At 37.1% G+C, this 26,436-nt stretch overlaps 1 protein-coding gene across 2 annotated transcripts in view; it reads right to left on the reverse strand.

Annotated features, from left to right (window-relative positions):
- The window catches only part of Epha3 (EPH receptor A3), a 314,441-nt gene that overhangs the window by 87,816 nt on the left and 200,189 nt on the right, over positions 1–26,436 (reverse strand). For both annotated transcript variants that reach the window (XM_021209582.2, XM_021209581.2), the window contains exons 4-5: positions 21,356–21,511; positions 20,166–20,501 (exon numbers count right to left, since the gene is read on the reverse strand). In XM_021209582.2, coding sequence (XP_021065241.1) covers positions 20,166–20,501; positions 21,356–21,511 — 492 coding nt within the window. The remainder of the gene's footprint in view (positions 1–20,165; positions 20,502–21,355; positions 21,512–26,436) is intronic.

Consider the following 26,436-nt stretch of genomic DNA (forward strand, 5'->3'; position numbering starts at 1 on the left):
ATTAAAAAGCTCATTATCACTTACATATATTCATTATTTTTCTTTAAAGAACTGTGTACATTTATTTACTGCAAAGAGCAATGCAGGGAGTTGAAAAGTAAAAACATCACTCTAGATGAGTAGAACACGTCACAGTAGGATATTATTCCCTTTCAGAAATTTTAAAGTAGAAAGTTGAACAAATGAGAATAAAAAGCAACTTTGAAGGGAAATATTAACTAAGTGAAGTGATAAATTTTAAGGAAATACCACATATCTCTTTTTATTTTTAATCAAGAGTCATGCACTTGATCAAACTGCCTTGGCATGCAGCAGTTCCTTGCAGATGCATGCCTGATGAATTTGTGTCTGAAACTATTTTCTGAATACTTTTCCTTTCAAATATATTTCTTGCATGACATGAGGTAACATACCTTCTTTTGAGAGTCAAATGTTAAGTTATTCTATTTGTTTTATTTATGACTTGAAAAGACTGTCTCATTCATCAAGAATAAGGTTAGCCACAGCCTTCAGGAGACAGAGACAAAGCCTTTGAAATGAATGACGATGGAGTGGGTAACTCATGCCAAAAGATGAATCATTTGATTTAAAACACATTTGTTGAATAAACTTTGAAGCTATCCACACTTACCAATTTTCTTTGTGATTTTCGTTCTCTTTATAAGCTCGATATCAGAAGCATCAGTACCTGGCTAAGAGCAGTCTGAAATGACTGAGGAGTCATCTCTGAACAATTAGAAACCCTAGAAAAATATTTTCTCCCAGAGTATTTACTTTTATGTCAATCTGACTTGGCTAAGTGACACACAGATAGCAGTTAAATAATACTTCCCACTCAGTCTATGGTTTTCTGGTTTTGTTTTTGCTTTTTTGTTTGTTTGTTTGTTTTTGTTTTAAAAGCAAATAGAGTTAGAGCTCCTGTAAAAATCTCAAGTACAGAAATCTGTCTCATAATCTTTTAAAATTGTCTCTCAATTGAAGAAATATCTAAAACTGCCACATTAAATAAGATTCCAAGTAGCCACTATGAAAGACAAACTCAACGTCATGCCTATAGCGTGCAAGGTACTTAGAGTATTGTAGTTTAGATTAAGCAGATGTAAAGTGTAATATAAAATAAAATTCAGGCACATATATGAAAGACACAGATTCTGATGATATGATGACATAGAAGTTCAAATGAAAAGGCACAATTACATCCAATATAGAAAAATTATCTTAAAAAATGGAGCTTCTCACATTCAGTCTAGGAATTGAAGAATGGAGATATTTAGTGTACAATTGCAGAATAAATACATCTTGGATTAATGTAACAAAATTTGCAAAATGTCCCTGATGAATGGGAAAGAGTTATGCTCATTGTTGTAATCAGGGTTGGAGGGTATTTTCTATGGAGGTAAGGTAGAAACAGTGGTAAAAAGCTTCAATGTTTAGGTTAAGAGGTTTGATGTCGGTCTGCTTGCTATACAGAGCCAATAATTCGAAAGTAAGGAACAGGATTAAAACCATGTGTCAGTCCATTTCACCTAGTATTGATTTCCACAGAGCTCAGCAGACAGAGTTAAGAACAGGTCTCTGCCCATCCCATAGGCAAGCCCCAATCACTGACACTATTAATGATACTCTGTTATGCCTGCTGACAGGAGCTTAGAGTGACTGTCTTCTTAGAGGCTTCACCTAGCAGCTGACTGAACAGATGCAGAGACCCGCAGCCAAACCTTGAATTGAGCTCACGCACTTATGTAAGAGTTGAGGGAAGAATGAGGGCCCTGAAGGGAATAGAAACTCCATAGGAAGACCAAAAGGAGTTAACCAACTTAAACCCTTGCATGATCTCATACACTGAACCATGAACCATAGAGCATACACAGGACCTAGGTTCCCTGCACATATGTTGCAGATGTGCAGCTTGGACTTCATGTGGATCCTCCAACAACTGGGGAGGGGGGCTATCCTTAAAGCAGTTACGTGTCCGTGGAATACACTGGCCTACCTTGTATGGCCTCAGCAGGAGAGGATGTACCTAGCCCTGAAGAGAGTTGATGTGCCAGGATGAGGGAATAACCAGGGAGGGGCCCTCCACCCTCTCAGAGGAGAAGGGAACGGGGATGAGAGGAGAGACTATGTGGGCAGTGGGGCAGGCTGTGGCAGTGAGGAGGATGTAAAGTGAGTAAATACATACATACATACATACATACATACATACATACATACATACATACATACATAGAAAAAAAAAGACAGGTGGGTGTTTTAGAGGGACCACACAACTTGGCAAATGCAGTGGCTGAACTACAGACTGATACACAAAAGAGACAAAAGGGGACTTGATTACTTTAGATGGCAAGTGGAAAAATTCTTTTAGAGAATGAAACAGGAATTGAGTTTTGAGATAAGGGAAGTCAATCGAATTTAAAGAAATATAATTTCCTATGTGGCTACAGGTTAGATAAAGATGAAAAGGAACAACACTTTTGTATTTGTTCAGGAGCATAGCCCCTGTATATCCAGCATAAATTTGGAACAACATAAAACAGTGAGTGTATATGGGAGGGGTCATAGGGAATTCTGGAAGCATATCAAAGTATTTGGATTTCATGATTTTCACAGATGACATGAAAACTAGAGGTTAGTTCAGATAAAGAGATGATGAGAACTTGAAATTAGTAACAGCAGTAAAGATAGAAGGAATGTTATTTAATGGGTGATATTATGGACTTGAAAAGTCACTATCCATTAGTAAGCATTTATTTAGTGCCCAGGACAGTTTTAACCCAGATAATCATCAAACGGAATAAATTCTGTGGCCCAGAATATAGCTCATTCAGTAAAGTCCTTGTCAAATAAGGCATGAGTAAGTGAGTTTGTCTCTGCAGCATCCGAATGAAGGCTGGTGTATCACATGTCTGGAAGCCCAGCATGTGGCAAAGGGTAAGCAGATTAGTGGATCACTGGAGCTCACTGGTCAGCCTGTCAGGTTGAATGGTGATTGAGAAAGACACCCAACATCAGTCACATGCCCCACATATGTACATATATCCACACACACACTCACATAAATCTGCATTTTAACAATCCATAATCACACACAGCAATAAAAAGTAACAATTTAAAGGTAACATTTTCTAAAGCCATTTTAGAATGTAACCATTTCCTGCTTGAAGTCAGGCGTCTCCTTATAAGCTCAGCAGATATATGGCTGTCCTCGCCATATTTATTTTTGTCTATTTTTTAAAATTTATCTCTGCTAGATATGGTGTGTGTTCTAAAGAAAATTGTACTGCTATTTTCTAAAAGGACACAAGAATAAGATGACTCCAAATAACATCTTGATTAACCCATCAAACACTACATTCAACCATCAGGTGAGAAACCAATTCTTACAGGAGATGGTAATTGACACAGAGACCCACACTGGACAATGGGTGGAGAGTGAGAGACTTTGGAGCAATCCATCATGAAGTGGAAAGACTGTAGGAAGCAGAGATGGCAGGTGACTTCAAGGGAAGTTTGTCACCAACATCCAGCAGAGCTGATGATACACATATAAATTCAGCAAGATTCAGACAGCATATACATGACAAGTTCAAACCTGAAAAATTGTCCCAGAAAAAAAGAAAGGGAAGTAGACCTAACATGTGACCCTTAGTAATGAAGGTATTTGCAATCAGTACTTTCAGGCAAAGGAAAAATGGATTTTCTCCAATGGACGGTCTCTCACTGGTTATTCTAACCGTACTCCAGGGAAGCCAGGATAGGTGACCAACTCAAAAATGTGTCCTTTTTGTTTGTTTGTTCCTTTCTTTTTGTGTTTTTGTTTTTGTTTTGCTCTGGTAATTTTTATCTTACTTGATTTCTGTTTGTTTGGTTTAGTTTGTATCATTTGATTTTTAAATGATTTCTTTTCCATTTTGAGATTATAATATAATTATACCATTTCCCCTCCCTTTTCTTTCCTCCAAAACAAATTGTATACCTCTCCTTTCTCCTTTTCAAAATTATGACTCCTTTCTTTGTAAATTGTAGTTAGACACACACATACACACATACTCACACACACACACGCACACACACACACACACACACACACACACACACACTCTCTCTCTCTCTCTCTCTCTACACACACACCCATGCACACACACATACTGTTCAACTTGCTCAGTCCGTATAATATTACTTGCATGGACGTTTTTAGGGCTGACCATTTGGTATTGGCTAACCAACTGGTGTGCTCTTCCCTGGGGGAAACTATTTTACTTTCAACATTCTTGAGTTTCCTGTAGTTCTTTGTGTAGGACTTCTGGACTTACTAAAGCTTACTGAGGCTCAAGAGTCATTGTGGGAGGGGGGTGGAAAGTTTGTAAGGGAAAGAGGAAGAAGGAGTTGCTGTGAAACTATGTCTCCTAGGAATGATGCTTTCTTCAACAGACAGAGAATGAACATAAAGCTTGGTGCTTAATGGGGGAGAAAGGACTTGGGAAGAGTATGGGACTGGAAAGAATATGAAAATAAATTCTTTTTCATTAAAAACTTAGAATCAAATATTTATCTATGACTCTGACCACCCCCTTTCTCTTTAAATCTTATGACTTGCAAATATAAAATGAATATTTAAGGATCCCCTCTCCTCATAATCAGACATTTTTCATCACTTGCTGATTTTGTACAATTCTCTAAGGAATAACTGCTCCTTACCTTATCTGCATCACATCTAAAATGTCCCTTCTCTGTGATCTTGAGCACTGACACAATTGTCCCCTGAGTTCCACTCTGTTTAAGTAATGCTTATATCTGAATGGGAGGCTACTCTCTCTTGGTCTTTAATTCATACCTGAGTAATTTATACCACACTGCCTTCTTTTAATTTCTGATAGTTCAGCTATCTCCTCTCCCTAGTTTGGTTCAGATTACTACCTCTTAATGGGTTACTATCTTTCTTGGAGATTTATTTATTTTTCTAAACCACCGGCCAGATTATCTCTCTCTCTCTACTGCATCAAGCATCAACATTTCCCCTTGTCTGCCCATCCTAGCCATTCATAACAAACCCAGCATTATAGCTACAAACAGCAGAAAAGTCTAAATGCCTTCCTGACTAGATGAATAAACTGCATGACTGAGTCTGCAGGTAACAGGCCCCTGTGAAGGGGGAAGCAACAGACAGTGACACTGGCTCTACTCACTTCTCATTCATTTATGCTTGTTAGCACTGATGGTACAGAGCTGGATCAGTAATGAAAGCAATTCTGTGTATGTATAAATAGTAACCCAAAACTCAGTAAGTACCATTTTTCAAATGTCTTTGACAAATACTATGGCAGAGAACTAAGCACTAAAGAGCAACACAAAAGCAGTCAATCTGTGGTTTTGGTCAGGCAGTGCCATCACACCAATGTGTGTGCGTGTGTGTGTGTGTGTGTGTGTGTGTGTGTATGTGTGTGTGTGTGTGTGCATATATATATATATATATATATATATATATATATATATATATATTTGAGAGAGAGAGAGAGAGAGAGAATCAGTCTGTTGCACTGCAGAAAGCCAAAACCCAGAATAAAAAGCTACCTTAAAGAGTATTTTGTATATTCTTAACTCAGTTTGTTAGGAAGTATAAGCAAGTATGTGTTCACTCCAAACAAAATTTGTTTAAGAAATGGAAGTTATCAGAAGAGGAGGGAGGGGAAACTGCGGTCAGGATGTAATATGGAAGAGAATATATAAATAAATAAAACTTAAAATTAATATATTTACATATACAAATAGAAGTGAATGTGTTTTCTTTGCAAGCATAATCCTTCATATCCCTGAAATCCTGAAGTCCTCAGATCATTTTCCACTGGGTATCACCTACTCTGTACTCTTTATATTACTGAACTACATGGCTGGGAGCTAAATTGCTAGAAGAGAAATGACCTTTTCAAATATTTTGCTCGTTTTTCTGGTGTTTAATATTTCTGTTCTGTTTTGTGACAATTAAATCCTAAAGGCAACTTTCATTGTCCACCTCAAGGCCTCCAAAAATTAACATAAACTACAAGTCACCACCGCTACCCTCTCCTCTTCCTGCTCTTCCTCCTCCTCCTCCTCCTCCTCTTCCTGCTCTTCCTCCTCCTCCTGCTCATCATCATCACCAAGTTTCTTATATTCCTTTTTAGCCTCAAGCTCACTGTATAGATTAGAGTTTAGGATAACTGGACTCCTAATCTTTTAAGAGATAAACGCATCCACCAACGTGCCCATCTTTTTGCTTTTAAAATGTGGAATGGGGTACCAGGGATTCATATGTACTATTGTCCTGAAACAGCCACATCTCCAGCCTCTCATTCCTTTCTTCATTGTGATTCGTTTTCTCTGCACAAACTAAATTTAGTTAAAATATTTTCCTTCATAAATTTTTCTACAGTCACAGCTGTGTAATAATTATTACCATATCCACCAACCTACATTTCACAGTGTGTGGTATATAGGAGCACACAACGTTTACAGGGACTAAGATACACAGTTATAAAAGCGATGATAGGGATGCCACGTAGAAGGAAGGTGAATGAAAAGACACCTAGAATGCCATCTCCCAAGCCACCTTCTGGACTTCTGTGCCAGTCTGTCAGTTTCCTCTGGGACAAATGGAGCAGCCAGTGGTGGGTAATAACCTGGTGGATAGGGAGGTGGAAGGTTTCTAAAGGCAACAACTTTCAAACAGTATAATGGAAAAATCCCCTGGCTGATTATAACTCATTTTCAAGTGCTGTCCTCCACAGCTAGATTAGCACTAAGCCAGAGCTGGCCTTTCAGTAAGTGAGAATGGCATGTCAGCTGCTTTTAAGCAATTGTAAAGTTAAAGAGGAACCAATGACGAGGGCTTCAAACAGCTCAAGACTAAGGAGACTAGCGGTTAAACTGACAGCAACAGATACTGTTAATTATCTCTTCCTAGTTCAAAGGTAACAAAACTTGGTAAAATAACAATAGAAAATGCAGTGAGTTATTGTTCTTTGCAGTCTTGGACATGCTGAGTTTTGAACGCACTTAATCTACTTGCAAAATACTGAATTTGTAGGCATGAACCATGTCACCTAACTTCTGAGTATGTTCTTCGATTCCTTTATCAATTCCAAGAACCTGTGTAGGCAAGTATACGCCCTCTCCCACCACCAAAACAGACCAGACATGAACAGAATTTTATAGAAATGTTTAAAGAGCTATGAAGGATAATCAAAATATAGAAGGAAACATTTGATGATCCGTTTATGTGTTGTGTAACCTCTATGACAAGATTGGGAAGAATCCAAACAAAAACAAATGCTAAAATCCATATGTAATCAAATAGATTCAATAAATATTGGTAATAAAGACAATATTTTAATTTGTATAAAACATAGGAAAATAATTGTTGTATTCTTGATACCAAGATAATATTAGTTTACATTAATCTGTATTTTAATGGCTTTTCTATTCCTCAAAACTCAGTTGCATGAGCTCTGGCCAGGCACTGCACTGAATTTCAAGTTGAAATAAGTGTAGCCTGTAAACATCATCACTGTCTGCATCTTATGATTGGAAAAGAAACTTTTTTTCCTGAGGCCATCCCAAAGGCACCCTAGCCAGGTTGATCTGTGGTGTTTTAGGGATCTCCCGATTATTTTCAGAAAGACTCTCTTAATCTGCAGCCTTGGTTGAAAATCAGCACATACTGGAATGCTGAAAGTCCCTTAAGAGTTATTTTAGGAACTTCGAATCTAAAGTTCTCTAAGCTGAGGGCCTTTGTCGTTATTGCTACTCAAAGATGATTGGCAAGCGCTTGCATGCGAGTGGCAGAGTTATTTACTGCCCATAAGCACATCTCTTGAACACAAGGTAATACTGTGTTCGGAAGGCTATCTCAACATCTCTGACATGGCCCCTGTGATATTATCAACAGGTTGTATGAAAAGAAGTTAACCTTCTACTCTCTGACATTGTTCACATGGTGATGTTTCCCAGGACATTTGCTGTAATGTAGTGTTCTTAGCATTTGATATAGTTTCTAACTATTATAGATATGGGTTTAATGTAAAAGAAATTGGTATTTGAAAGAGATCATTCAGATGAGCTCGAGAAATTCCTAATATTTTTTAATAGGATTAAAAGGGAGAAAGTTTTTTTAGGAGCCAGATAATACCTCCCAAGAAAAATTCAAGGGAAGAGTCCTAAAGAAACATCAAGAGCCACAGGAAGAGAATTTCAGCATGGCTATACAGCTAGTGTCTAAAATTCAAAGACTAATGTCTGTTTTCAACTTTTCTAATTTTTTCTTAAACATGTGGAGTAGCAATTCATGTTACAAAGAGATAATATATGAGATCCCCGACGTGGGGAACAGCGATAATTTCATATGGCAAGTTTGATAACCAGGGAGCCTTGATAATTGGCCATATACCAGCATTGCTATCAAGGTAAAGGTGTTTTTCAAATGAAGTTTCTAAACTAAGAGATCTGGGGCAAAGCACAGCACACATGACAATATTGGTGGGCCTTGTCTAGTTGGCTGGAATCCACGGGAAGAAAAAAAAAAAAAATCAGGTAAATCAGAAATCAGAATTCTGAATTTAACCTGCCAAATTTGATGTGGCAGGGTTCAGTCAACAAGGTTTCCAGCTTGCCAGCCCACATAGAACAAATATAGCATGTATTAATTTATTAAAACTTTCTTTTTTTTCTCACTGGGTAGTGGTGGCACACGCCTTTAATCACAGCACTTGGGAGGCAGAAACAGGCAGATTTCTGAGTTTGAGGTCAGCCTGATCTATAGAGTGAGGTCCAGGACAGCCAGGGCTACACAGAGAAACCCTGTCTCGAAAAACCAAAAAAAAAAAAATAATAATAATAATAATTTTTTTTCTATCCCTTCTTTCCTCTGACGAAGACTCTATATGTCTGCCTTCATAGACATACATTCAGACACATGCTGGCTCTCTAGAGGATTTCTTATATAATAATGGAACTTTAAAAGTGCTTTGCAAAACAACTCACAAAACTAAAACTATATGTGAAATAAAAGTATCTCTGCCATTTTATATGGGGTGAGCAGTGTTTTCAAGGGGTATTTTCCAACTTTCAAATATTATCAGTTTGTTGGCATGAATGCTGTTAGTAAAATTTTAGGACAAAACTGATGAATTATATATATATATATATATATATATATATATATATATATATATATATATCAGATTAATTTCTTAGTTTGAGTTAAATATAACTCTGATCTATGAGATCATTCCCTCTTAACTGTATAGGAATGTGAAGCTGTGACCTTTGGATCTATGTTTGGTTCTGTTAATGGGGCTGGTTTCTCTTCTTTACAGGACAAGGACTGAGGACTTCAGCATTCCTGGCCCCTCTTCCCAGGTGAGATATGATCTGGGAGTTTTCACAAACACTCCATCACATGTGGTATGCACCTTCTTCCATGTCTCACCTCCCAACACTTTCCCTCACACACATTCATAGGCATGCATTTAAGGGAATAAGTCTTTGTGTTCCATCTCCTTTCGGGGATGCTCATTGGGGCAGTCCTAGGAAAGGTTCTGGCTGTAGTGTTTGTGGCTGGAAGAAATCAAATCAGATCAGTCTGCGCAGGTGACTACAGTGAGTGTAAGAGGGTCCATAAAGAAATGCAGACAAGAAACACAGCTGCCTGGCACCAACTGCAGGAACTGGCCAGGCCAGCTGCTGCCTCAGCACAAAGGTGGGGCAGAGCTCATTCCCAGAGAAGCAGTTGTTAATGCAGAAATAACTCCCAGGCTAGTCTTCTATCTAAGTCAACAAATATTTGGAGAACAAAAGGAACGTGGCAGGGTTTCTTCCAGAATCAAAGACACATGAAATGAATTTTCTTCCTAAAATGGTTCATTTTATAAGATAGGAGATAGTTTCATCTTGAAAAATATTTGAGCCTACACGAGATAGCTACCAGGCATTTATAATTGCAAAACAAAATAAGGGATCACACTCTTGCTTTTCATTTTTAAAAGAAAAACTGTGGTCACTAATTAACAGTGGCAACACCTCACTCAACTTACTTAAAATTTTACTTGTTAAATGGTGAAATGATAGGTTCTTTTAATTATAACTAGAAATTTGGAAGGAGTACACTAAAGGTCTCACTTTAAATAGATTTAAAAAGCAGTTTTATTTTTAGGTTTTGAAAGAAAAATACATATCACAAATTCATTTTTTTTCCACAGCAGTACTGTCATCATTTATGTTAGAGTTAGATAACTCTTATTAGAAAGTTGTCAAAAAGAGGAAATTATTAAGCTGTGTTCAAAGGACAGTTCTCATTTGGTCCCCTACACTGGTGTTTTTGTGAAACTCAAGTTATTATCACCTCTCCAGGCTCAGGGAATAGCAGGAAATGGGCAGAGGAAAGAGTTACACAGGTCTGTTGAGGTGAGCGCTCAGAAAGTGCACATCTTAGCTCCAGGAGTCCTTGAAGGGAAAGTGTCATTAAGTCAAAGTGACCTTTCAGTATTCCCTAGACTAAACTGTGAAACATTTTTGAAAAGCATAAAATCTTTATTTATGGTAGGAATGTTTGAAATTCAAAAGATAAATGCCACTTGGAATGCAAGCATGTTCTAAGCATCTAATATGTAATGAGACACAGCTGTAATAACAGCCACTGAACCAGGGGCCTCTCTATATCATGTCATTAGTTGACTTGTTATAAGCTGATCTTCAAGCCCTTTTTATAAAGGCCACTAGGGTACAAAGGAAATATATCACACACTGAACATCTGTGGTCCTTTTATGAAGGACTACTCATATCAGTTTTCAAGCTGTAACCAAGGCTACATAGAACACTCAGAAACATAGTTCTTAATGAGAATAGGAATGCAAAGATTTTTGTTTTCAAAGATTGGAGAAGACAAGGTCTGGGCTCGGCCTTGGCAGTAGTATGATTCTTGTTTGTGTTTCAGTGCATCCTCATGAGTTTCTATATATATATACCTGGTCATAGAAAAATGTGTTTTCCCTTATTTTCAGTGACCAGATGACAAATAATGTCCATCTCATTCAATGAAGTTAATGACAAGGGAAGTAAGTAGTATAAAGAAGTAAGATGTATTTTACTATGAAGAATATTACATTTCTTACCAATGAAATGCTTGTTCCATAAGCAGGTATAAAAAACAGACAAATTAATTAATAACACTAAAGACTGACTATAGCAGGGTATATGAACAGCTATAAACATACTCTGAAAAAATATAAAAATTATAATGCCTCAAGGGAAAGGGGCTCATTTTTTTCTGAAAGTTAAAAGTCCCTCCTCCAATCTAGAGTATTTTATGATGGCAAAAGAAACTAAAACACCAATTCAAAGTGTATCTTTTCCATCTCTGTGAAGGTCCTTGAAATCTACCAACCATCTGTATACCTAGATAGCTTACCTATTTACTATACATCCATCATCTGTCATCTAAATATCTTTCTTTCTTTCTTTCTTTCTTTCTTTCTTTCTTTCTTTCTTTCTTTCTTTCTTTCTTTCTTTCTTTCTTCTATTTGCATATCTCTTTAACCATTATCTATTTATGTTTAACTATCATCTATTTCTTTTAAACTATCAACTATCTATATATTCATGTATATCTATCCATCTATCATCTATATATGTGTATATATATATATATATATATATATATATATATATATATATCTGACTATCCATCTCTCTCTCTCTCTCTCTCTCTCTATATATATATATATATATATATATATATATATATACAGAGTCTTCCAATTTTCCAATTTGAGAGGACATGGACTTATCATATACCAGAGATGAGCCTTAAAATCTTGAACCTTCAGTGATAAGTAGTTTCAATGTTATGGATTTGGGTTTGGGATAGTTTCTCTCTCTCTCCTCTCTCTCTCTCTCTCTCTCTCTCTCTCTCTCTCTCTCTCTCTCTCTCTCTCATTGTTGTTGTTTGCATTAGAATCATGTAGAATGAGTAGGCTTTAACTATCATGCTTAACTAACAGAGAAAAAGGATGATGCTCTTAAAGGAAGATGTTATTGTTAGCTACTCTTTGTGAATATAAGATAAATTACTAGTTGTCTTCATTCAGCTGCAGGTGATTCTTGGAGAGTCTTGGCAGCTGGCCTGCCTGCTTTGTCATGACCAAAGCAATCAATTTCATGCAGAGTTTTTAGAACTTTTCAAAACCCCTTGATGGCGAGGTCCTTGAAGATAGTTACCACATCTTAATAACGATTTAGTCCACAGTGCATGAGGTATAGTCGTTGGCTCATAAGTGGTATGGCAATGCTCAGGAAACTCATAAAATAGAAATGAATCAAGTTGCCAAATAAAACCAGGGATAATCCAAAAATTGTTGTGTTCTTTGAGAGTCAATCAGTTATTAAATACTCTACATGGTAATTATAAATAAAACTACTGAGCATTGGTCACTCAACAGATAATCAGCACTGTATAAAATACAGTTTTATGCAATTGTCCTTCCCATCTCAAAATCGTACCACACACATAACCTGAACAGAACATGTAAGCTAGTTAAGAGAAAACTAGATTGCTCAGTCAGTGACTAACGTGTCTCATGTATACACAAAAATACCTGAGTTCAGTTCTTCAGCAACCATTTAAAATCCATGTCAGTTGCTATGCAGCTATACCCACAGCACTAGGGAAAACATAAATGCATAGATCTAGGGGGACAGGATGGTCGCTGGGCAGTCTCTAAACAAAGAGGTGAACTTCAGATTGAGGTGGAAAACTATAGAAAAATATATGCAAAATCTACCTTATATCCTTAGAGAACACCTGAACATATTTATGTGTACACATGTGGACACACAAACACAACTATCCTAGTTTAAATTTGTCAAGCAGGAAGCTTTATTTTCTCAGATCTCTTAGACTTCATTAACTTATGTGAGAAATTTAGAATTCTGTATTCTCAATTCATCATGAATTTGAACAAATAATCATATTCACACGTATACATATGAATTCAAGTAGCTATAAACCCTGGTTATTACCTAGGTGTTTTATATTAAGATTTTAATTTAAATATCATGCATATACAATAATCAGATTTGATGAAATCCGTAAGATTCATCCACAAAAGTTTTATTCTACCATATAAATTCACACCAAGAAATGTACTCTGTTCTAGCACAGAGTCCTCAACATTGGCAAACTTTCTCAAAGGTCAACTGTAAAAACTTTTCTAAAATAATCTAATAAAAATGTAAATGAAGAAAATATCCAATAAAAAAGAATTTGAAAAAAAAGAAGGGAAATAAAAGAAGGCTAATTAATTGAAGCAAAAATAGAGTTGTTATCTGAAAATAGCCATAGAATGTTATGTCTGTCTCTAGAGGATCCACATAGTATTACTTTACAAAGATAAAAGATGAAGAATGCCTGACCCAGGGCACATATAAACATGAGTCAACCAAACAAAATTGATGATATAGCATTTTTTTCCCTCACCTTGTCTATTGTAGGCTAATGAATGTTGGAGAACAAACAAAATTGACTCTTTTCAGCTACACACTAAACTTCTTAAAAGAAACTTCAAAAATAATAAGAACAACTAATGATGATTTTAAGTAAAGGATGGAGCTTCTGTAAGTAAGTGCAGCCTCTTCCTCTCTTGGATTAGTGGGGTCTGTGGCAAAGGATTATTCAAAGTCGTGAGCCATCATGAACAGTTGGACACTTACAAGAAGTGAAACGTCACATGATGTCCCATAACTGATAAAATTTTAAGTATTGGTTAAAATAAATTCAAGTAAAACAATCTTCAACACATTTGCCACAAAACCTGTTCAGACATTAAAATTCATTAGTAGTAAAGTTCAGAGAGAAACCGGGCAGTGGTGGCTCACACCTTTAATCCCAACACTTGGGAGGCAGAGACAGGCAGATTTCTGAGTTCGAGGCCAGCCTGGTCTACAAAGTGAGGTGTATACAGAGAGACCCTGTCTCGAAAAACCAAAAAAAAAAAAAAAAAAAAAAAAAAAGTGCTGATAGTCCTGGGATGACAAAAATAAACAAACGAAGAGAAATAGTGTTTGGAATTTTAGTTTTATTCTTTTATATATGGTAGTGAGTTCTGACTAGGAGGGAAAAGAATATTTCATGTTATTCCTAAGAAGGCTTTTGCTTTCATTATTAAATTAAATGAATCGAAGAAATCACTTTATGAAAGCTGATAGTGGAAATGCTTTCAGTACATTAAATAGTCTTTAAGGAGTTATCCCTTTGTAGATAACTTAATGGTATATCAGTAGGAAACATAAATGAACCTGTTATTTTCTCTCAGCTTTATATATACATTATATACAAAGTGAAAGACATGAAATGTCTGCAGTTATGCCAATCATTTAGAAATCGGAAGTAAAAATTAACTTCTTTTATATTCTATTTTATTTGAATTTATAGTTAAATTTACTTATTCATCAGTACGTCTTTCTTGTTTTGTTGTTGCTTTTGATACAGGAAATTGAGCTCACTATAAACAGGAACTCACTGAGCCATATCCTAGGCCCTGTTTATTTGTTACTGTGGATAAAACTCTATTATAGCTAAAATATGAAAATATAGTTAACAATTTTTTATGCCACAGGAATATTAGTAGTAGTGTTGACAAAATTTGATGACTATGGATGAGAAAATAGTTAATGTCTTAATTTTATTGAAGTCCCACATATAGAATTCTTCAAAAATTTGTCTTGAAAAATTAGGAGTAAAATAGCATATTATGTACAATTTACTTTCCTAAGTAATGAAAGATAGGAAAAGACAGATCAACCCTGTGTTAAAAATTAATTTGGAAAAATCTAGTCAAATGTGTATGGTCATAATATATACTATTATTGTATTTTTTAACACTTGACATATATGGGCAAAGATCATGTTTATACAAATTCTATATATATGTGTTCATAATTTCAATATTCTGTTAAAGAAAAATTAAAAATCCATTTACCCCAGGAAAATGATAAGTCTGGATACGTCCCTATAGGTGAAGAAGAGTTAAAGTAAAACCAGAAAAAATAGTAAACTGTGCTTCCAAAGAACATCAAACCAGGTAAATCTACAAAATAAACCCAGAACCTAAGACTCAAATGTTATTGCAGAAGAGAGGGTAGAAAAGTTGTAGGATCCAAGGGCTTCTGGAGTTTGTTTTGAGATTGTATCTCCTTGTCATGTTAGGAGTTGCACCTATCAGGATTCACTATGCCTGCTCAAATATGAGCTGAACAAGAATAACAACAATCGGAATGTCAAAGTGGCCAGGGGAAAACCCAGGACACTCAACTCTACACAAAGGCCTACTGCTAAATTAAGAGATGCTGAGAGGTTCCAACTGGTTATCCAATACCAAATAGACATTCCTGAAAATAAATATACAAGTGCTAGTATGTGGCCTTAGCAAGTTGAATTTATGTATTTAGAAATATGTTTGTATTTATATATGTATATAAATCTACATATCTGAATTTATAGATACTTAAAAAAATAATAGTCAATGAGGCAAAAAGGCTGGGGGAAGGGTGCTAGGTCACACTCAGAAACAGTATGTTCCAGACACAACAGGACTGACACACTCATGAACCCACAGTGTGGCACCATTCATAGGGCCTGCACATGTGGAAGTCAGATGGGGGGGGGTCCCAGGGTTGAGAAGAGGAATTGGACAGGAGCTGCCATTAACTAAAAAACGTGGAATTTAAAAGTTGAACCCAATTTAAAATAAGACCACAAAGAACAATTCATAAAAACTGCAGCAAACATGTGCAATTCAACTCACAGGTTGACTCAGGTTGTCCTTGAGATATTTATCTAAGAAAATGAAAAACTTGAGACACACAGACCAAAACTATAACAAAAACAATAAAGAAAACAGAAGAGCACAGGTTAAAAGGATTTCCAAAAAGGAGATTTAATATTTAACACTATATTAACTTAGAATAAATAGTATGTAGTGAGTCCAGACGTTACTACATTTAGATTAAAATGGCCTCATTCTCTCTCTCATCTGTGGTTCCAACCTCCACATCTTCAGATGTGAATAGATAACCTGTAGTCACATCAGAAAGTAGACAGATTAAGAAATAAAACGTCCTCACAGGAGAGAGGGAACATGAAAGAGAATGGATACAGGACACAGTACATAAAGAAGGGTATGGGGAAGTAAGAATGGGGATGAAGAGCAACTACAGAAGAAGAGGAAGGGAGGTGGGAGAAATAACATTGTTTGTTTCAAAAATTAAAGTCAATATTTTATTGACTTAAATTAGATAGCATGAATGTGTACATGTGCACATGCATAAATGCAGGATGAACCTTCTAATTGATGATCCAGTAACAATAAGTCATTCCCGAAATCATATCCATATAAATAACAGTAAGTGTAATGGGAAAATTGTATTCATATTTTATGTATTTATATAGGATTATGTAACATAACAAAGAAAAGGAGACCATGAGTGTAAAGGGAGCTAGTGAGGGATGCCACTGGATGGGTCAGGGGGAGGAAAGAGAAGAGAGACATGGTTATATATGAGAATAAATAATGAAGAAAGAGGCATCTAATTTAAAAGAGAGCAGGAAGGGGTATGGGAAAGAGTTTTGAATGAGAAAGGGAGAGGGAGAAAAGTAATTATATTAAAATCGTATAAAAGGAATAATTTAAAATTTTCAAATATTATTTTAATAAGACACAAATAAACAAATAGAAAGAAGTGGGGTGAAAGTCTTCTGAGAATGATGGGGTAAAGGATGAGATCCAGTCTTGGAATGTCGGAGAGGATGAGGGCATTTTTGTGCCGAATAGTTTTAGAATGCCTTGGAAACACACAGCTCACTGTCCTACTTCATGGCAAATGAAACTGAATAGGCTGAGTATGATGTGGAAGTAGAGTTGGGTAGGGAGAAAAGGAGTTTAAAGTCATGATGACATGCTGGGAATGAGTCTGGATCTTTCCCAACAGTAGTCTGTGAACAGACATAGAACTCACAATTCTATACATTCTCTGACTGAGCCACTTCTAATCTAAATTTGTTCTCTGCTATAAGATGTTTAGAGCCATGGATCCAGTGGCGGAGACCAGGACTAAACAGATGCATGCTCCAGCAGTAGAATGTGCATTTCTAGAACTGATAAGTAAATATCCCTACATAGAGAAGTAAGGCAAAAGGTGGAAACTTATTTCGTGCTGTAAATTTAAGATGGTTGTCTTGCAATCTGTAATTTTTCCTCTACATGTCTGACTTGAGCTTTAATGGATACAAGGTTCATGTAGAACCCATGTCTGTTTGCCTGTTTGTTTGTTTGTTTGTTTTTATCTTACTGACTTTGTGAAAGTATTGAGAGCTGAAAAGTAATCAGAATTTATCGGATCATCCTCTATGATTCAGAAGGTGCCTTATCAAGTGGTTATCACTAAGCTTTTGCAATGTAATCAAGAGAAGGATCAGTAAACTCAATCTTAAAGTAAATTAAAAGGAACATATTCATGTTTGCCCTTTATAGCCAAGATAGAACAGAAGGGGCTAAAACACAACCACACCCCTCCAAAGGCAGGCAGGGGAATTATTTTTATAAGGCTACCAGTCCATTAACCTTCTCAGGAAGAAGAATAAAATGAAACAAAGAGACGTTCTCAATAGGGACAGTATTGCTTCCATATAACCATGCTTATATACTTTACTCTGAGAACTGAAGATAGAACAAAGACCTCTGGCCCCCAAGGCATACAAAATGATATAAACATCTATCATTTCTGTTATACACTGCAAATATATGGTTTCTCTTTAAAGAAACAGGAGTGGACTCAGGAAGAGTCACAGCTAAAGCCTGTTGGATGTCTGCTTCATGCTATGATTTGTAACTGGCAGTGGGGGTTAGCAAGCACAAACTCATCTATTTTGTAAGGTCTTGACCTTCTCCTGGATGCCCCATTACCTCTCCTCACTCACTGTGTGTATTTAAAACTATTAATTTTCTGATTAATGTATAACCAGAAAGCCAGAGGGGAATGATAAGATAGAACATAAGGAGCTTTTGCTTGTTTTCAAATATTTTTGTTTGACTTAGGGGATTATTAGAGAACAGATTGATGTTCCTGCTTAAAGGAGGTGTAGTGGCTATTCCTGGTTGTCAACTTGACTATATTTGAAATGAACTACAATCCAGAATTGGAAGGCTCACCAGTGAACCTAATCTGGAGACTGGGAGATAGAAGTTTCTGATCTGGATCTTGGTATGGAGATCTTGAGACACAGTGGTGATTGAATCCAGAAGATTAAGACAGGGAGATCTCCGAGTCCAAGANCATCTGGGATTAAAGGTGTGGTGGCACACACCTTTAATCTGGGCTACACCTTCTGCTGGGGACCATATAAGGACATTGGAAGAAGGGAGTCGGGCTCTCACTCTTTTGCCTTCTTGCGGTGTGGGACTCAGCAACTGCTAGATCCTTGGACTTCCATTCACAGCTACTACTGAACCATTGTTGGGATTTGGACTGCAGACTGTAAGTCATCAATAAATTCCTTTACTATATAGAGACTATCTGCAAGTTCTGTGACTCTAGAGAACCCTGACTAATACAGGAGGTAAATCAGCTTGAAATAGACGATTTAAGTAAATCATTTACCACATAATTAAAACTGTAGACTTCCCATGTTCATTGGATAGGAAAAACCAGAGTCATGTGATACATAACATGAATATTACTTATCTTTTCATATACAGTTAAATAAACCCATTACATACTTTAAAATATGATTAGTTGCAAATATTAGATACCACTAATTGCAGTAAAGTAAAAGCCAGTGTGAGTAGGACAAGGATACAGCATAATGAGGGACAAAGAAAGTTTGCTAAGAAAGATTAAAGTGATGGCTGATAAAGCCATTGAAAAGTCACTTTTCTAACTGATGATGTTTATGTATCATTGTGGAAAAAAATATTAAGGATAACTAAATTTTTCATCAAGATGAGAGATTAAAAGCAAAGTTATTGAAAAACAAAAACTGGGACTGAGAACTAGAAAGATCCATGATCGAGTATATACTCAGGAAGGAATAATATTCACTTGTGCTGTCAGGGACTCCTCCAGGGAGTAGGCTGCTAGACATTGCAAGTGCTGAGGTATATGTTTTTGATGAATTAATTCTGGGAAGAGGTTTGGTGAAATATGGAGTTTAGGGATAATTAAGCATATTTGAGGACTAATCTCTTCAGCTGTATTCCTTGTCTAACTTACTGAACTGTTAGAATTTGAGCTAGTTGGTATGAATATTACCATCCAGCAGGGTCCTATTGGGGACACACTGTACAATTTCTAGGGATAGTATTTCTAGGGATAATATTTGTTGACTATAGTTAAAGGGACCTTGTTCAGACAGGCAGGAAAGATGTTACTGTTTTGTTTTTATTCCTTTAGTAAAATACTCCAAAAATAAAGTTAAGAGAAAATGGGGTTTTCTCTTAGCTCAAGACTCCATGTAATAGTACGTTATTTAGGGAAGGTCACATGTGACAGGAATTTTTCAAAGCTAGTCATGTGGTACTCATGATCAAGAACAGGAGGAAACAAATACATGCTTGCCCACTTGCTAGCTTGCTTGTATTCAGTTAAATTTCCCTACTCTTAAAAAAAAGAAACCCTATGATCCTCACGGGGATCCTTTGTAATATTAATTAAGTGAGCAACTATGTATGAGTCCAATTCAACCAGTATAAAATTACACATAGTTTTACAGTATCTATGTAACATTTGCAAGCATTGAATACCTGCTAGATTCTTCAAGTTTAAACATGTTCCAAGGGGTCCCTTACTGCCAGAGAATCCCAAAGAGATAGCAGTAGATTTAAAGTAGTTTTGAAATCTCCTTGCAACTCTGGTCTATTCTGATCCAGAGAATTAAAATGAATTAGTAAAGTAACAAAAGTATTTAAGAAGGAGATTAGAGAAGAATTTGGGGACTCTTTCCCATCTCTCCATGCAACCGTGGGTTTTTTTGTTTTTTTTTTTGTTTTGTTTTGTTTTTGTTTTCTTTTTTCTTTTTCTATCCGTACAAGGCTCGGTTGGTCATGACAGCTGAAGTCTGAAGCCGCCAATGTGTACTCACCAGCCTGATTAGTTGTAATGCTGACTGCGGCATACTGTCTCGGTGGCGAGCTCAGCTCTGACACCCCATTAATGGCATCGATCTCAAAGGTGTAGTTGGTGTGAGCTAGGAGGTCTGTCACTGTCACCGTGGTGTTGGTGAGTCCAAGCTGCCGAGGGAGGAAGCGGACGTTGGGGCTGCATGGCTCACACTGCCTGACATTCCACCCACACTTTTTACATATGATGTTGAAGGTAATATCCTTCCGGCCTCCTGTGTCCAGGGGCCAGCTCCAGTCCAGGATAACCGAGGTCTCGTTTATGTTAGAGATAACATTTCTTGGTGCGGATGGAGGTCCTGCAAAGTAGTTCCACAAAGATTAATGAGCATCGCTTTCTGGTTGCTACTATAAGGGAAATGGAAAATTTATAAAAGTACCGTAGAGGTAAATAATCATCCTGTCTTTATTGTCTACTCTAATTCATCCTCAGAGGACCCATAAGATTATAAGCACACGGATTCAAGAGGACCAGCCTCTGCTATGAACTGAGAGTTTCTATTCATGATTAAGGATCTATTCACAAAGTAAAACAAAGAAATTTACTATAAATTAAAAACCCAGGTGAATAGTTATGAAAACTTCTGTATTATGTTTATAAATCTTAGTCCCCTCACCCTTTTATTTGCCATGACTTATGACCAAGAGATAGCAAAAGATAATAAAAATCTGCAAACATAAATATACTGTCCATAACCTCTCCTGCCCTGTCAAATATATTGTGAGATTTTGAAGTCAGACATAGATTTTTTTTTTCTTTTAATAGGGGTTGCATTGTGGGAAGTGCTTTTAAACTATTTCATTTTGTGTGATAAATGTTGCATTCGTGATGAATCAAGCATGGAGAAGGAAGCAGAGCGTTTTCAGATTGCATATGGAAAACAGAAAGATGTGGGCAAATGCTTCACACACACAGTCACTCTTGTGCGCGCATGCACACGCATGCGTGTGCACACACAGGCACGCTGGCACACGGTACACATATATACACATGCACATGTGCACATATGTGTGTGCACATGTGTGTACACATGTACGCGTGGGCACACACACACAGACACACACTTCAAAATCAAACATCACAGCCACAGGAAGATACACCAAACCAAACCAAACCAATCATGGAGGCATGGGTTGCAGCAGAACTACTCACGGGTACAAGCCATGGATGGAGGGTCTTTTTCTGCCCGGAAATAATTATTCTCACACCTGCAGTTCATTGAACCATCTTCTTGTGTTGAGCTGTGTGGTGGGCACTTAGCACACTTGGCAGCACCATCCGAAGCCTTGTAGAAGCCTGGTCGACAAGCTGCAAACAAAATGGCTCTTTTTAAAATTTTTAGCAATTATCTTGTATCTTGAAATGTGTAAAACACATTGCTCCCAGGGTTTACAGCAGCTAGTCATGTGGCCATGTGATTTCCCTTTTTATTCATTTGAATTTGATTTACACCAAATGTCAAGGGAAATAAATGGGGGTGGAGGGGAGAAGCCGCAAGATTTAGATTACTTTGGCATTAAAGTATGGTGAATTTTCCAACTTGTATATTCACAGCTTTACTTGGCATTGGAGGATTTGTGGTGAGCATAAGGCAAAAAAAAACTATGCCATGATGTAATCATTCTAAACCATGACACAGCATGTGTCCTATCTAGACTGTGGTTACCACTGAATTGCACTGTTGACTTGAACTTAACTTTCAAGCTGGATACAAATTTGTCCTGCATTTTTAAGCGACTAAAGAGGAAAATTGATACTATACTGTATATTTTTAAAGGTTATAACATCATCATCATCATCATTATTATCTGTCGTGATAGTATCTCTTAACTTCTAGGACAATGGTATACCAACAAGATTTAAGTGCATTCCATTGTGTCTGGAACAGAGAGCACAATTTTCTCATTTGTCCTGTGTTAGATATGATTTGCTAAGATGTGAACTTTCCCTGCAAACTCAGTCACTTTCTTTCTTTCTTTGCAAGTTTCTGCATAATGTGTTTTCTAAGTCCAATAAGCTGTTTTCAATACTGATCTCAGCTTACCATTATGACACTTTACAGAAAAGGATGTCCCTGTTACTTTCATATATTATGATGATGATGATGATGACAAATGTCTAACGTTCTTTTTCTTTGATGCATTAAAAAAAAGACAATGGGCAGTAAAAACACTGTAAACTTTTTAACAAAATTTCTCTTGACATTATTTTGGGAAAAGATTTTAGTATCCAAATTCTAAGCTTTATCTCTTAAATCTCAAATTCAAGACTACCTTGATATTGGATGGTATGTGGCCTTTTTGTATACATACATTACAATGCACCCAGTATAACCAAATTTAATGATTTTCTTCTATTAACTTTCTGTTGTGAATGAAGTGTTATTTGTACTCAAGGGAAAGGAAATGTCTTGTATAGGCTGACCTTAATTTTTACAGCACCCAGTTCACTATACACGTGACTAAAGTTCCACACTAAAGCTGATATTTTTCCTCACTCACAGTTTCTCTAAGTAAAACAAGGCATGTATAAATGTAGACCAGACCATTTGCTTAGACTTGCAGGTTTTTCAGTTCCTAATAAGAATGTCCATTCCAGGGCAATTCAGCAATGGATTTAACTTTGTTGTCATACTGAAATACAGACAAATGAATCCTGTTTCCCCAATGCAATATAGACTAGGAACACACATGCTCACCTTACATTGCCCAAAAGCACTGCTTGGAAGCTCCATTCATATCTCACAAAATATCACCTCAGAAGGGTATTCACTCCATACCAAAACCCTTCTCTTGATTGCTAATTGAGTTCTGATTTTCCCGAGAATTGTAACCTTCAAGGTCCTCTTTTAAATTCAAATTTCATGTCAACTAATTACCAGTGACAAAAAGAAGACCAAAAATTGTGACCAAAACAGTAACATCCACAAGATGGATGAATACACCTGTCTGCTCTCATTGTCATAAATGATTCTAACCATGATGGCAAGAGCATTTTGTCTGAAGTCTAAGAAGATCAGAGGAACATGTGTGGTGTACTCAGTGACTCAGCCAGCACCCGTCTCAGAATTCATTCAACTTAGAAACACCCTGCTTCTCCTTAATGCAAAAGAACCCAAGCTTTGGTGGAGGTGTAATATCCTAAGACATCACATTCACCAGAGTAAGCAACAAGGAGGTGGGGGAATGGTGGGAGGGGGTAGAGGTGGGTGTGGAAGAGTCTGAGGGTAGAGGAGGATGAGGATAAAGTCTAATATCTGGATGTCTGGACTGTAAAAAAAAAAGAAGATGAAAGAATAAATAAAAAAGAGAGATCTTTCAGACACTGAGCCACCAACCAGCCAACATACACTAGCTGGTCTAACATCCCCCCAACTCTACCCAGTCTCCCCATCCCCCACCCATGACACATATACAGCAGAAGGCTGCCTGGTCTGCCCTCAGTGAGTGAAGAGGCACACCTAATCCTCAAGAGACTTGAGGCCCTAGGGAGTGAGGAGGTTGATGGGGAGGGAGGGTTGGGTATCTTCTTGAAGAAAGGAGGAAGGAGAAATGGGATGAGGAACTGGGAGGGTAGAGCAGGAAAGAGACAACGACTGGACTGTAAAATATAAAAGTAGGAGAGAGAGAGAGAGAGAGAGAGGGAGAGAGAGAGGGAGAGAGAGAGAGAGAGAGAGAGAGAGAGAGAGAGAGAGAGAGAAGAAAATGGATGTGTAAATGTGAATCTTCATGGCTATTCTCCTGACAAACACTTCTGATTGATAGAAATATCAGTTTGATCTACTGTCTCTGTTTTTAATGTTGGCAAGCTTCCTCTGACCTTCCTGTATTCCTGTAAGCCAATACGAGAGAGCAAATACAAAAACAAAAAAACAAAAACAAACAAGCAAAAAAAAACCCAAAAGCTCTTCAAAAGATATATACATTGTAACTCCTTTTTTTCTGAAATGGTTTTCAATTTTTATGTGTGTCTATATACGTGTTTCTGTGTGTTTATGACACTTACGTGTGGGTGACAGACCTCCAGTAGCTGGAGGCAATTGCTAGCCTAGCAACGTGGATACTAGAACAGATCACATGATCCTTGGAAGAATTGCTGGTCTTCTTCATCACCGATCTCTCTCTTCAGCTCCATGCACAGTTTTAAAATAAAAATCTCAGCTCTAAAGTCAACGCTTACTGTAAAACAGTCTAGCTACGGCATCAGTATGCAAGGAAGATAAACATATTTAAAACCTGCTGCCCAATTATAGACCTCTCATTTATAACTTCTCTTAGGTAATCTGGTCGTAAAATGTTCTTGGTCAAATGGTGATAAAACTAGTCATTGATTTCAACTGCATGTTAATGAAACCAAAGGGAAATTAAACAGACTCAGATGTCTTAAATGGTAGGGTATGTCTTAAATGCCACCTTCCTATCCTTCCTTTGACTTTGTTCTGTTGATTTTATTCATTTTATGGTCCCAGGCATGTTTTCTCTACTTGTTAAACAGGTATTTTAAAACGAGTTATGAATAGGAACTCTCATCTTTGATTTTTAAACAGATAAATGAATAGGATGAAGTACCGATTTAAATTAACAATCATTGATTAAATGTGAGAGAGGCACCCCCGAAGGCTACTGCATATCATTGTGGATAATTGAGGAATCAGACTTGTTTATATCTTCTTGAGTGCTGATTAACGTGGAGCAGCCCCGCCTACACTGAATGGTGTGAATGGTGTCATCCCTGGCAGATGGGCATAAGCTATGTAAAAAATTAGACTAAAAGCAAGCCATGAAAGCCAGCTAGTAAGCAGATGTTCTCCATGTTTTCTGCCTCTCCTGATTCTGCTATGTTCCTGCGCTAGCTTCCATAAGTGACAGACAATGCTCAGGATATGTGTGACAAATACACTCTTTTATTTCTAAGTTTTTTGTTGTTGTTGTTGTTGTTTGTTTGTTTGTTTTATCACAGCAACAGAAAGCAAACAAGAACAAGACTCGAGCCTAATATTTATCAGGTGTCACAACAAATATGAATAAAAATAACAGAAGGATGTAAAAATCACTTTAATCTGTAGTAGATAAATTAAAAGTGTATTCAGAATGTCTAATTCTAGTAGTGAAAGAAAAAAAAAACTACTAAATAGGAATTAAATATCATGCGCCCACGGGATCTTAAAATCACACCGTGCCAGCTCCAGCAAATAATGAAGCAAACAAGGTCCTGCAGGCACAATGGTTAGAGTGGTTAGACTGAGCAATCAGATCAGAAGTGATCTGAGATACAACTTTGGCCTCCTTCCCAAAGCACACAGCACACTTTTCCTCCAGGTTATAATTGATGGTTCTGAGCCCCACTGATACACACAGAGGGTCAGGTTACCATAGTGAAAGAAAAACAAATGCACTTAGAAAACCTCAGTGGCTACTGTTGAAAGAGAGGAGACAGTCCTAGCTACAAAGTGAATTCTGTCTCCGGTTGACAAATGTGGCTGACTTTTAGAAGAGGCATGGTCCTAATTAAGGGTTAAAAGGCTCATTTCAATTTGAATTAACCTTAAATTATAAAACAAAGTTGTTGGTAAATAGTGCTCTTTCAGTATTCAGACCTGAGTTGTTACACACCAGGCTATACTACCAATTCCCAGTCGTAAACACAATCTAATGGCCCAAACCACCACATAAACAGATGATTTCCTACCCTTACAAATCCGAGCCTGACAGGGGCTATTTGCCAGTACAAGGTCAAAGCAACTGTTTATTCTCCAATGATCTGGACTCCCCGATCTCACAGAAACTCTATTCTTTGTCAATTGAATAGAGGTAAGATCCTTGGTCACAAGACTGGGACATTTCCACACATTGGAAGTGGCTCTGTTCAGTTGTTAAACTGCCTTCAACCCATAGCACTGACAAAATGATCAAGTGTTTCCTTCTCAGACTACTTCCTCTCTTAAAAAAAAAAAGGCTTGAAGCAAACGCTGCCACACAGAATTCAGAAAAGTATGGTATGGCTCAAAGATGGCTTAGCATTTTTGTGACTTTATTGTGTTAGCTGTTGTCATATCAGATTAAGCATGAGAGGTGACAGTAGCATTGAAACACATTCAGCTTTCACTGTGGAGAATGCTAAATGAGCCTGGCTCTGAGCATATGTTTTGCTATCTTAAAATACATTAATAGGAATGGATATGGAGAGAGAGAGAGAGAGAGAGAGAGAGAGAGAGAGAGAGAGAGAGAGAGAGA

Source organism: Mus pahari, chromosome 12 (genome assembly GCF_900095145.1).
Source record: "Mus pahari chromosome 12, PAHARI_EIJ_v1.1, whole genome shotgun sequence".
Classification (NCBI taxonomy): domain Eukaryota; kingdom Metazoa; phylum Chordata; class Mammalia; order Rodentia; family Muridae; genus Mus; species Mus pahari.